The 13,406-nt window shown below is 42.3% G+C and overlaps 1 protein-coding gene across 2 annotated transcripts in view; it reads right to left on the bottom strand.

The window, feature by feature from the left end:
- The window catches only part of ADGRD1 (adhesion G protein-coupled receptor D1), a 174,403-nt gene extending 161,423 nt beyond the window's left edge, over positions 1–12,980 (bottom strand). The window contains exons 1-4 of one of the 2 annotated variants that reach the window (XM_061142133.1): positions 12,381–12,980; positions 12,255–12,291; positions 3,660–3,743; positions 1,393–1,488 (exon numbers count right to left, since the gene is read on the bottom strand). In XM_061142133.1, the coding sequence (XP_060998116.1) occupies positions 1,393–1,488; positions 3,660–3,743; positions 12,255–12,291; positions 12,381–12,446 (283 nt within the window). In that variant the 5' untranslated portion in view covers positions 12,447–12,980. The remainder of the gene's footprint in view (positions 1–1,392; positions 1,489–3,659; positions 3,744–12,254; positions 12,292–12,380) is intronic. The other variant, XM_061142134.1, reaches the window with a different exon arrangement.
- Positions 12,981–13,406: the final 426 nt, after the last annotated feature.

Raw genomic sequence — 13,406 nt, 5'->3', positions numbered from 1 at the left:
AAATGTAAAACTACACCTGCACTCTTTCTCCTTCTGAATTCTCTCATTGAAAGCCCATGATCTGACACATGGGAACCCATGATTTTAAGAGAATTCGTTTTCAGGCTCTAGGAGGGAAACTCAGAGCCACACCTCAAGTCATCCCAGCAGAGCCTGCCAATGACCTGACCACAGGGCCAGTCGTCCTGGCGGGGACGCCAGCTCCGCCATCATTCTGTTTGTCCCATCCTGATAGCAGACCTTTCTGATGGTGTCATTGTGATGTAAATGGTTTACAGAATAGATAAGGGAAGACTATAAAAGCCAAGGCTGAGGAGTCACACATTGTTGACTGGGATCAAAGCCACCCAGAGGCCTCCTCTGCCCTGTGGCAGCTGCATCCCGCCCTCGGAGCTGGTGGTCCAGCTGAAGATGGACAGAATCACCAGGAGCCCTTTGACTCGACCACTACCCCAGGTTAGATTCTCTAACAACCATTGGCGTGTGGATACCAACCTGAAGGACTTCAGCGTCTTTCCTTACTGTTTTAAATTCTTTTTTTTTTAAATCTATCTCGTTTATTGCTAGGGGTGGGGAATCTATATATTACATAGTTAAAATGGGCAACTTGAAGTTGCAGGATTGAATGAGGCTGTATAAACCCCTGAACCAGACTATTTGCTTGGCAAAATTAATTTCGGAAGTGAATCATCCCATAGTAGAAAAAACGATCGGTTATATATTGCAAAAAAAAGGTCAGGAGCAAGACCTAAATTATCTGAGCCAACTTTCCATACTGACCAGAAAGTTGCCCAATTGCTACTATCTGTCCTGTTCTGTGCTGCCTAAGAAAAATCTGAAACATGTGGGCCTTGGAGGTTATTAAATAAGATAATCATTTAACCATGACTCTTGTGGGTGTGTCTTTTAGAAAACAGCTTCTAATGATTTAAAAAAAAAAATTCCAGCTACAGAAGAAATGCTGATTTTAGCGTTTGCAAGATATCACATTTTTGATGAGGTATTTTAACATTGACTTTAATTTTCCATTTCAAGGGCATGTTTTTCCTTCCCCAAAGAAGATAATCCATTTAAAAATCCAAACAAGGTTTATTTTTTGGAAACTATCTCATCTTATGTCTGTATTGTTCTGAAAATAAGCAGCTGGTTTGGAAGACCCTGGTTGCTTGAAAGTGCACAGCCACCCTCTACTATCCTTCAGTCTGTGATATTTCCTTTAGAATTAAGTCATGGTCTTAGGTGCTTACCATCAAATACCCTGAATCTTTGGCTCTTGGGGGGATAGTCACTCATTTGCTAGTCAAGACATAGTGAATTCATATAGAACCAGATCGGACTGGCCTTTCAATTCATTGCAGATCCAAACTTAACACAGAAGGAACACATGCTCACCTACGGTTGCAGAGAAATTTGAGTAGGCAGAATCATTGGTATAAACAAAGGTAGAATTATGAGAAGGGAGCACAGTGAGGTTGTGGGTTCGTGATGCTGGGTGAAACAACAAAAGAAAAAAGCACAATGAATGAGTGACACAAAAAACAAACGGAACTGACATATCTCTCAACATAACACACATCCATAAGTGTGCTGTCGTCCCACAAACATCTCGGGTCCTCTCTCCTGGCCCCACCTCCCTCCTACTTACTCAGCCAACATTATGGCACCTCCAGCAGCCCCATGCTGTCCCAAAGCCAGGGTGCTGTGGTGGTTGTATTTGGTTCCAATGTGCTGGCCCCAACTCCCATCCAGATACTTAGTTGAGAGATATGAAATTGAACTCGGCCACAAAGTAGCCTTAACAAAAAGGATTAACGGTTGTGATGTCGCGAGAACTGATGAAACAGAAGCACAGCATGAAAACAACTACACATTATTACGACAAATGGACGAAACAACAGAGATTTAACTCAGCGACAAATAACAAAGCAGTGCATCCACGCGATGATTTCCAGCACCATTCAACTGTCCCCAGCAGTAAAACGCGCTGATGGATTCTATTCCTTTCTCTTTTTGCCCTAAGAAACCTGTAATCAAATTGAAATATGCCAGCAGAGCACTATAACATAAAGAATAGACCCAGTGGAAAAGGGCAGTGAACCCTTCATTATTCGAGTGTTTCAGGACAAACACCCATATAGTTTGAGTTTTATGGGAAATTAATATTTTGGGTGAACAAAATCCAATCACAATGTACTTTTTCTGATAACCTATGACAATGAGATGAGTTGACAGGGTGAGGAGAGAACTATAAGGATCATTATTTGAACACTTGTTTAAAGTAATTACAGAAATGTTAGCACCCAGCTCCTAAACATGGAGCTATTTTGACAATGCATTTTCCACTTGGAATGATCTCCTTTCAAAGGCTTTAAAATAAAAGCCCTGAGAAGAGAAAATTAGATTATGACAAGGGGACCATTTCTTTTGACCCGAGAGAGTCATAAAATGAACTGCCACAGGAACGGTTCATCCCTATAGCACAGACTATTTGGAGAATATATGAAGCCACAATGGTTCAATGTAAGTTTCATCATGGCTGCCATTGCTGCCCAACACACAGGCAAGTAAGAGGTAATGCCGGATGAAGGCAGGGCTTTGGTTAGCCCTGCATAGGAGGACAGCATCCTTCTGGAGGGCCCTGCTCTTTGAGTGCCTCTAAGGATGCCAGCAGTAGAGACATCCACTGTAATACTTCCTGATTTGCAAAGTTTAAGAAAGACATTTTAGACTCTGTGGTGACAATTTATGACAGCACATGAAGTCCTGGGAATAAGGAACAAATCAGTGTGCTGGTGTGAGACACTTAATAAGCAGCAATGTGGGTTTTTTTTTTTTTAATCCATTACAAAGAACCAATACAGACAATCTGAGCATATGCTAGGATTGTACATAAACCTCCTGCTGTAATCAGTCATTGGACATAATCAAGAGGAATAAAAATTAAAATGTCAGAGCATCCCGAATCACTCAAAACTTACACTTTAAAAAATCTTCTTATTGGAATGGAAAAAGTACTCAGGGCTGTCTGGAGTTTCTCCTTCAGGTCAAAGTCTGAACTGAGTCAGATAGAAACTTTATTTTCCATGGCATTGCAGACCACTGGAAGCATCTTAGGTGGTGTTTGATCTCCTCAAGGAATGGGGGTGGGGGGTGGGGGGCTGTCAGTGAAGTGTGGAAGAGCTGATGGGTAAGCGAATCTGAACCTTTGCTAAGTCAGATTGTGACCCCACAAACAGGGCACTAGTCTTCACTGGCACAACCTTTGGCGCTAGGTTCAAATGGGTCCCTGCTTTGGCAGGCATGCAGATTATGCCATTTGTGTCTACCTAGAAAACACGCATCCTGACTCATGCAGAGGTTGATCCATCAGATACAGGTTAAAGCTGAAAACTTTTGTTTTAAGGTTGTTGGAGAAAATGCACATCTTAATATTTCGAAACATAAATGCTGTCTTTTAATCATTAAAACATATAAAAGTTCTAGTGAAAATACTTTGCAATAACAATTATTAAGGGGAAGCAACACAAATGTCTATTCATCTCTGTCATCCTGGCTTCACAGCTGATGCTGTTTGTTGTTCCCTGTCTCTCTGGACTGCCCCTGATTCCTGAGAGATGCACATTTCTGGGGCCCCAGTTTCTGCTCCCACCCCTGTCTACCTCCAGTTGTCTCCTGAAGTTCGTGGATCCCATCCACATTTTCCAATGGCCAGTAATGGGAAGCAGAAGCCAGGACCTCAAACCCTTGAGGGAAAAAAGAATAAAAATGTTACATCACTATTAGCAAAGAGAGAGCTGGACATAAGGAACTACTTACTACCTATATCAGGAATTGGGGGAAGAGTTAATTATCAGAGTGATTGTGGAGGTACTCAAAAGGTATTTGAATATATTCAATACACACTCCAAGGTTTCAAAAACTCAATAAATTAAAAATAAATGAATATTTTTACAGAATAAAACATACTAAATAGGAATAGATACCTTTTAACCAAAAGAAAATAAAAGTCATTCTGCCTAATGGCACAACACACAAAGCATGCCCACACATTTCAGAGAAAAAGATAAGAATGTCCATTATCCCACCGTTAGTTCCTATGCTTTAAGAGAAATAGCTGATGCAATCAGACAAGAGAGAAAAAATAAGGTTGAAAAAGAGGAGGAAGCCAGCAGCTATATTGTGCAGACATCATGTGAGGTTCTTTACAAATACGCCCTCATTTCAGTCTAACAATAATCTATAAAATAATTGTACTTCTAGCCATCTGTTAAGACATGGAATACAATGCCACCTCAGCAGTCACCCAGCCAACTGGTTTTAGATACAGTCCTCCATACACATCTCCTGAATTGGTCTTGATCTTTCTATTATTGCTCTGCTTCCTCCATACTAAAAATCAATCCTTTAAAAGTCTCCTTTAGGGTCCTTGTGCTTTGAGTAGACATCATTTTGTGCAGATATGTTCTTTTTTATTCTGCTCTTCTCACTTAATATCATACGAATTATTTCATTTATTTTTTTTCTCTCTAACTCTCATAATGGAGTTTGGGTAACAGTCCCTGGAGAGGCTGCACCATCACACACTCAACTGTTCTCCTAACTTGAATCTTCTTTTGGATTAATTCTCTGTGAACAGTTCCCAGAAATGGAAATAAAGATCCAGATGACTAAATAATAATCAACTGCCTTCAATGTCTGCCAGGTCCCAGAAAAGTTAAAATTACCAAAGTAATCTTTGTGTTGTTTATTGTAAAAAATATTTTTTAAGAAGAGATAATATGATCATTATTTTCAAATGATGTATGCCTGATAATGAAAATGAAAACTATTACAAATAAGAAAAGAATTTAGTAAGTGAAAAACTGTTACAAATGGTAAAAGAATTTAGTAAGGAGGCTGGTACAAATTAAATATGCAAATGTGAATAACTCTCTTGTATTCATATAATCTAAAAAATAGAAGAAAGGTTTTAATTTATAAATGCAATCAATAAAGAGAAGACATTTAAGAACAAAAGAATAAGAACTACACAACATTCTCATGAAGAAAACAATCAATTCATACTGAAGGATATAAAAGAAACCTTGAATAAATGACGGGCTTCCTTGGTAGCTCAGCTGGTAAAGAATCTGCCTGAAATGCAGGAGACACCGGTTGACTTGACCTATTCTTAATAAAGAAAACTCAAAAATCAAAAAATATCTACTAAATATGCTCAACATCTCTAATTATCAAAAATACAACATTAATTATCAAAAATTAAAAATACAGTGAGGTACCACTTCACACCAACCAGAGTGGCCATCATAAAAAAGTCTACACACAATAAATGCTGGAAAGTGTGGAGAAAATGGAACCCTCCCACACTGTTGGTGGGAATATAAATTGGTGCAGTCACTATGGAAAACAGTATGGAAGTTCTTTAAAAAACTGAAAATAGAACCACTGTATGACCTAGCAATCCCATTCCTGGGCATACATCCAAAGAAAACTCTAATTCAAAAAGATGCATGCACCCCCAGTGTTCATTTCAGCACTATTTAGAACAGTCTAGACATGGAAGCAACTTAAGTGTCCATCACCAGGTGAATGGATAAAGAAGATGTGGTACATATATCCAATGGAGTACCATTCAGCCATAAAAAACAATGAGATAATGCCATTTGCACCAACATGGATGGACCTTAGAGATTATCTTACTAAGTGAAGTAAACAAGGCAGAGAAAGACAAATGCTAAATGATATCACTTATATGTGGAATTAAAAAAAACAATGATACAAATTAATTTATTTACAAAACAGAAATAGACTCACAAACATGGAGAATTAATGCATGGTTACCAAAGGGAAAGTAGGGGAAGGGATAAATTACAAATTTGGGATTAAATATATATATACTACTATACACAGAATAGATATAGACAGCTCAAGGAAAAAGAAATGCAAATTACTTTTAGAAATATAAGAAGTTCAATTTTAAAAAGCATGTTAAAACTATAGCAAGCTAGCCTATTCACTTATCAGACTGGCAAATGAAAAGTTACACTTATTAGAAGACTTAAGTATCCCTTGGACTGCAAGGAGGTAAAACCATTCAATCCTAAAGGAAATAAACCCTGAATATTCATTAGGAAGGACTGCTACTGAAGCTGAAGCTCCAACACTTTGGCCACCTGATGCAAAGAGCCAACTCATTGGAACAGACCCTGATGCTGAGAAGACTGAAGGCAAAAGGAGAAGGGGGTGGCAGAGGATGAGTTGGTTAAATAGCATCACTGACTCAATGGACATGAATCTGAGCAAATTCCAGGAGACAATGGAGGACAGAGGAGCCTGGTATGCTACAGTCCATGAGGTCGCAAAGAGTCAGACAGGACTTACTGACTGAACAACAACATACTTAAGTAGGCAAGTTCTACAGCCTTTTCTGGTGTGAGTTCACCTTTCTGGAGGGCAATATCTATCAAAATCTTAAGCTCACATGATGTTTGACCTAGCAATTTAATTCCTAGAAATTTATTCTAAAGATCTATCATATTCTCATGCATATGATCAAAGACCTATGTACAAGGGTATTTGTTGCAGAATTTTTAAAATAGTAACAAAAACCTGCAAACAGTCTACATGTTCATTTACAGAGGGCTGGCTAAATAAATATGGAACATCTATATAATGATCTAGGGTGTAGCTAGGATAAATAATGAGGCTGATTTACATGTACTGACATAGAATATTCTTTAGTCATACTGTTAAGCTAAAAAAAATCAAGGTGAGAAAAATATGTATATTGTGAACTATTTTGTGTAAAATACAGTGTTTCAGAGGGCAGAGAAAAGAGAAGGGGTGCTTGGCTATGTACTCTAGATACTGAGAAGATTAGTTTGGGGTGACAAAATTGAGAAATGGGGTGTAAGATGCGAGATTTACATTTCTGTTTTATTGAATGTTAGGACCTGTATTCCTTCAACAACCATTTAAGTCTTGCTTTCATAATTAAAATGACTGTAGATAACGTCCATATGAAATTTTCAGAGAAAACTGAAGCACTCCATCTAACATTTGAATTTCCATCAGGATGCCAAACATGTGCCCAGGTCCAGATCATTGAGTTCTTTTTTCAGTTTGCATCTGTGAGGCTGTCCCTTCAGGGTTACGTACATGCATCAAAAATGATGACCAAGAACCTAGCTAGTTCTACAATAGGGGCCAAAGAGAGGCAGCTGTGTGCACACCTAACTCTCTTATACATGTTAGGGACCTGATGTCCTCTGGGAATGAGTGGTTCTATTCCAGGACCTCCACAGTAAGAATATGAAATGCAAAAATAAAAAATATTCATCTTCATTTATACCATGATTTTTTTTTTTCTAAAATGTGGGATATTCATTTTGAAGAGGAGAAGACATTATTGACTTGATATTCAACTCATCTGGGGGAAAAAAATATAGGAAAAGGAAATAACATCTGTTGAGCGAAGAACAGATGTTATATCTTCAGAATCTTCGTTCTCATAAAGTAAAGCCTGTGGGTAATAACACTGACAAATGGCCATGTCCATCCTGGGCAGGAAGGCTCATAGAATCAAGGGATCGTGTCTTGTTCACATATAAAGATGCCACCCATCCGCCTGCCAGCCAGTGCCCAGGGATGGGAAGTATCACTGGTTGCAGGGGGCGGGGGAGGCTTCTGTGATCAGGAGAAGGCCTGCCATGCTACCCACCAAATGGCCCAGATGTAACTATTAACACTGAGTTTGTCCAGGAAGTCATGAAGGGGGTGCAAACTGAAATATCCATGAGGGCCAGGGGCATGAGGAATTACCTGCAGGGAGGCCAGGGATGATGTTTACTGTGGCTTCCAACTTGGAAGGCACAGGTGATCAGAAAAGGTGCCGGGAACAAGCACCTGGACCACCTCCGAGTTCCTCACTGCCAGGTCTCAGGGCGGGGGAGGCTGGGCGGGGAGGAAAATGAGTGTCCTGTCCAAAGAAAGTGACTTCTTCCCAAGCCAATCATCCCACCTCTGTAGGAAGATATGCCCAGAATTGCCAGGTCTCCCACTTTCAAAAAGAAGTCAGAGGGACTTCCCTGGTGGTCCAGTGGCTAAGACTCCACACTCCAAATGCAGAGGGTCCACGTTCAATTCCTGGTTGGGGAACTAGATCTCACAGGCCACAACAAAGGGTTTGCATGCCATAGCTAATGATCCCACATGCCACAACTAAGACACAGAACAGCCAAATATATAAAGACTAAATAAACTTTTTTTTAAGTCAGAAATCCATATTTTTTTAAATTGAAATCTCCCTACATGCTAATGTCAACAATTTAGGTTTTTTTCTTAATTAAAACATTGTGTGGTATTAATAAGACGTATCAAGGAACTGAACTGAACACATAGATTCCCTTTTACAACCTAAAGAGTAAACAATCTATGACCCTAAAAGTGTCAGAAGAGAAGGGTCTCATTCTTTTGTGAATTAGACAGTTCAGCTATTTTCCCAAAAAGAAGGTGATATGGAATCTTCGGGGTGTACAGTCACCCTGGTTTTCACCAAATAAACAGATTAAATGTCTACAAGACAACAGCTGAGGGGCAACACGGTTCACACAGGGTCTTCAAAACATCCCCCGGCCCTAAAAAATAAACTAAGAGAGACAGAAGTCCAGCCTATGTCACCACAGCTATAACGCAGTTCTTCAGACATACAGATGGCAAACAGGCACAGGGAAAGATACTAAACATCAGAGAAATGCAAATCACAACTGCAATAAGGTATCGCCTCACACCAGTCAGAATGGCCATCATCAAAATGTCTACAACTAAATAAATACTGGCGAGGGCATGGAGAAAAAGGAATCCTCTTACACTGTTGGTGGGAAGGTAAGTTGGTGCAGCCACTATGGAGAATAGCATGAGGTTCCTCCAATAACTAAAAACAGAGTTACCATACCATCCTGAAATACCACTCCTGGATATATATGCAGAGAAACTCTAATTCAAAAAGATGAATGCACCCTTATTTCACAGCAGCACTATTTACAATAGTGCCAAGACATGGAAATAACCTAAATGTCTATTGACAGATGAATGGATAAAGAAGATGTGGTATATATAAACAGTGGGATATTATTCAGCCATGAAAAAGACTGAAAGACTGCCATTTGCAGCAACATGGATGCAGCAGGAGACTCTCATACTAAATGAAGCAAGTCAGACAGAAAGACAAATACCATATGATATCACCTACATGTGGAATCTAAAATATGACACAAATGAACTTACCTGTGAAACAGAAACAGACTCACAAACATGGAGAACAGACTTGTGATTGTCAAGGAAGGAGGGTAGTGAGGGAAGGGATGGATTGGGAGTTTGGGGTTAGCAAATGCAAACTATTACACATAGAAAGGATAAACAACAAGATCCTACTGTGTAGCACAGGGAACTATATTCAATATTCTGTGGTAAACCATAATGGAAAAGAATATGATGAAGAATATATATATATACACATATATGTATGTATAACTGAATCACTTTGCAGTACAGCAAAAATTAACACGACACTGCAAATCAACTATACTTCAATAAAACACATTTTTTAAAAATCAGTTCTTCAGGAATAATTTATCATCCATATTTAATGTTTCATTGATCCAGTTTGGTGAGATGGGGAGGGAGGGAGGGCTATCAATATTCAGAAAGAAAGTTAATAAAAGCTTTCATTTTTCCTTTTCAGGTTTTCTTCCAGATTTTTCTATTCCATCCTTTCCCTGTTACTTACTCTCTGTGTCAGTAGAGAGAAGCCCTCACCCCTTGAATGTGTGGAGGAAAATATGTCTCCAGGGTTCCCCTGACTTCACTGGACAGAAATCTACACCACCCAGAGGAAAACTGGTCCCTGCCAATCCCGTGCCAACCGTAGTCCCCTCCTGCTGGCCCATGACACGCTGGGTCCATTCCACAGTAGGACTCCCTATAGTCACCCCGCCCAGAAGTCTCCTTGCTCTCTTGCTGCCTATAACCAGTTCAGCTTTCAAGCCTCGGTCCACGGGACCCACCCTCTGAGAGGCCTGCCCTGATCACCTTTTATCACCCAACATCCACTCTTTCTACCAACCCCCTTGTTTGTCTTCCCATGGCACTTACACTATAATTTGAAAGTTTTTGTTTGTTAGTATATTTGTTGCCTGTCTCCTCTATCAGACTCTTGGCAACTTGAGTGCGAAGACTGTTCTGTTTGTACCATATCCCGGTTATTTAAAACAAGGCCTGGTATGTGTGTGTGTGTGTGTGTGTGTGTGTGTGTGTGTGTACATGTATGTGTCAGAAATCTGGGTTTTTGAACTTAAACTCTCCCCACCCAGGTTCCAATGTCTATTGCTTCTTTTTAGTAACATGTCTGTGATTGTCAGTATTAGTATGATTTCTCTAAGGAAGGTAGTTGACCAACAGAAAAACATCTACACTAAATTAGGATGTGAGAGGAACAGTCTCTATGAAACCAAGGCTGGGTTCAAGCCGCTCATTGAAGCTGAGAGCCGAGGATGCGAGTGGATGTGGGTGGATGTGGCCAAAGGCACAATGTGGGAACCCCCCTGCAGCTCTCTTTCCTCCCTGACGGTCCCAGGACCGCTTTGTTCGTTCTGCCTGATGTTCCTGGCCAGACCCCTCCCCTCATCTCCCGGGAAATCAGCGTGAGCTCTGAGGTGTGGGTTAGTGGTAGGACTCACACAGCCTCCCTCTAGTGTGATGCTAGATGATTTATTTATCCCCAGATTGTTCAGCATTTTGGCCAAGGAAAGGGGAGCCGGCGAAAATTTACCACCTTCACATCCTTTTCAACAGAAGATTGAACTTGAATGTGCAGATAAAAAGAAACAGCAGCACAACCTGGAAGGGCCTGGCTGGGAAAGGGGCAGCAGGTGCTACGTTGAGCTGCAAAGGCAGCAAGAAGAAGCCCCTGAAGCAGCCCAAGAAGAAGCGCACGAGATGGATGAGGAAGATAAGACATCCAAGCCGAAACAGGAGGAGGAGAAGAAACCTGGGGAACTAACAGCAAAGGCTGCCAGGGAAATGCCCCTGGCCACAGGTGGAATAAAGAAATCTGGTGAAAAATCTGCTGGCCCTGGTGCCTGAGGCAATAACAATCCTTAATCCCATTTCTGCTTAAACATCTGGATTCTCTGTCATAATGTCTGTTGCCACCTATAGCCAGGAGGAAGTGTTGTCTTGGAACTTGTTGTACATTTAAGGATAAACTTTTGTAAAAAAAAAAAAAAAAAAGAAGAAGAAGAAGAAGAAAAAGAAAGAAAGAAAAAGAAGAAGCGGCAAGCCCTGTGAGACCTGCAGGCAGAGACAGGGAGATGACAGGATGCCCCAGCGCCCACTGTGAGGGCCGTGTCACTCCAAAGGGGACAGACCCCCAGCCCACGTCCGCCTTCACCCAGCACCGTGCTGGTGCTCCCACCAGACCGGGGTCCCATCTCTGGTGGGTTGCGGAGGCAGCAGGCTGCTCTAGACAATAATCATGGCCAGAGGCACGCTCACCCCCAGGCCAGTGTTGCTCTCACGGCTCCCAGGCAAAGACTTGGGGATCTTAGTGTGAGGTCCCCTCCACCATGCATGTACCAGCCAAGCAGCAAATGGGAACAAGGGCCAGTAAGTGCAACCCCACCATGGTCCCACTGGCCTCCTTTTCTGGGAAGGAGCAAGGAAAAGTTTCTCGCCTCTTCCGTCCTCCCCAAGGAAAGCCTCATGGTGATGCGTCCAGACAGGACTCACGATGGCAAAGGGAAAGCGAACCCACCCAGGGGTGGGCGAGGGGTTTCCTTGGAAGGGCTGGAGCAGTCCAGCTCCCATTGGAGGGAAGGGGACAAAAGTGGGCAGGGGCAAAAGGATGGGGACCAAAGCTGCTCTAAGGCAGCTCAAGTGAATCTGCGCTGGAGACGCACGACATGAGTCAAGGACAGAAGATGCTTCACCTGCGAACATCCCATTTCCTGAATCACAAGTGTTCAGATGCCCCAAAGCAAGAGACTTGGGCACAGAGAGACCTGCTTCTCCAAGTCAGAGGTGGAGGACGATGAGTGACCCAGGGGACAAGGTGTCAGGACAGCTGGTGGGGCCAGAGGAGCCCAAGAAGGGCTCCCTCTCCAACAGCCTCAGAGACACACAAGCAAACTGCCTCCAGATCCCGGACTGGACAGGGAGGACAGGTCGTGAGCAGAAGATGAGGGAAGCTGCCTTACCTGGATGGACTTGTGACCTGGCGTGGGCACCGTGCACCTGCACACAAAACATCACACTATGAGACACAAGGAACCTCCCAGCAGAAATCCGTTCCCGTCTCAGCGAGCACCACCCGGGGACGTTACCTGAAAATCACAATAAAATAACAGCAGCCAGGAGTGCCAGCAGCAAAGAGGCAGCAGCTTCTTCATGGTTTTTTTTTCAGAGGTGAAAATATGATCCAAGTGGAATTCCTGAGGGTCTGTGACAGAGTTGCCTTTAACTTTCAGTTCTTTGGGAAAGGGACATTGTCACAGGTTCCAGAAAGAAGAACACCATCTGTTTAGCTAGAGTTTGTGAACTGCAGAATGAGGGCAGAGTCGTGGAGAGTTAATAGGTGTTTCTTGCCTGTCTCCAAACTTGAGAGTCTTCAGTGATCAATAAACACATTGGAGCCACCAACTGGCCCCGGGATGAGTGGAGGAGAAAACAGCTTCCGATCTAAACTCCTGAGAAGCGATCCAGGGCTGGGACTGCAGTGGCGAGGCTCAGCGGGCAAAAGTGGGTCCCTCACGGTTTTCTTTTTCTGTCAAGAGCCGTCATTTGTCTCCATTCAGGTCCGGAGTTGGACATTGCCCTTTTTCCTGGAAGCGGGAGGAATTGTGTCTGGAGCTCCCTGGGGCTCTCCGGTCAGAGCGTCACTGCCTAAGTTCTTCTGGTGTGACTCAGGCTTACACCTCCGTCTGTCCCCCCGGAGCTCGGGGTGGAGACAGTGAGTGATGTAAGGCTCTCTCCTCAAACTTTGTTCAGCTCTGCTCCTCTGTTTATATCCCACAGCTGCTGGATCCTTCCTGGGTCCTAACACCGGTCTGTTAAGAAGAATTGGGAATTATTTTCAGGACCTGCAGTTCTGAAGCAGAGCAGACAGAGCCAGGGTGTGGACATACCTTAGCTGCCTTCCCTTAACACCCTCAAAGTCAGAGTAAATATTAATAAATACAAAACGTACAACAGACGATAAACTCTGCTTAGAGCTGAGTCTTCTTTGCCCATAGGAAAAAGTAAGGTGATCTAGGGATAGAAAAAAAAGAACCGCACCCATCCCCAGCTCATGCCCTCCACAGGATGCTGGCCACTTTTCTCTTTAACCCTTTCAGAGATGAATGAAACTC

Source organism: Dama dama, chromosome 5 (genome assembly GCF_033118175.1).
Source record: "Dama dama isolate Ldn47 chromosome 5, ASM3311817v1, whole genome shotgun sequence".
NCBI lineage: Eukaryota > Metazoa > Chordata > Mammalia > Artiodactyla > Cervidae > Dama > Dama dama.
Note: the sequence above shows the minus strand (reverse complement) of the source record. Positions and strands in the feature narration are given on the sequence as shown.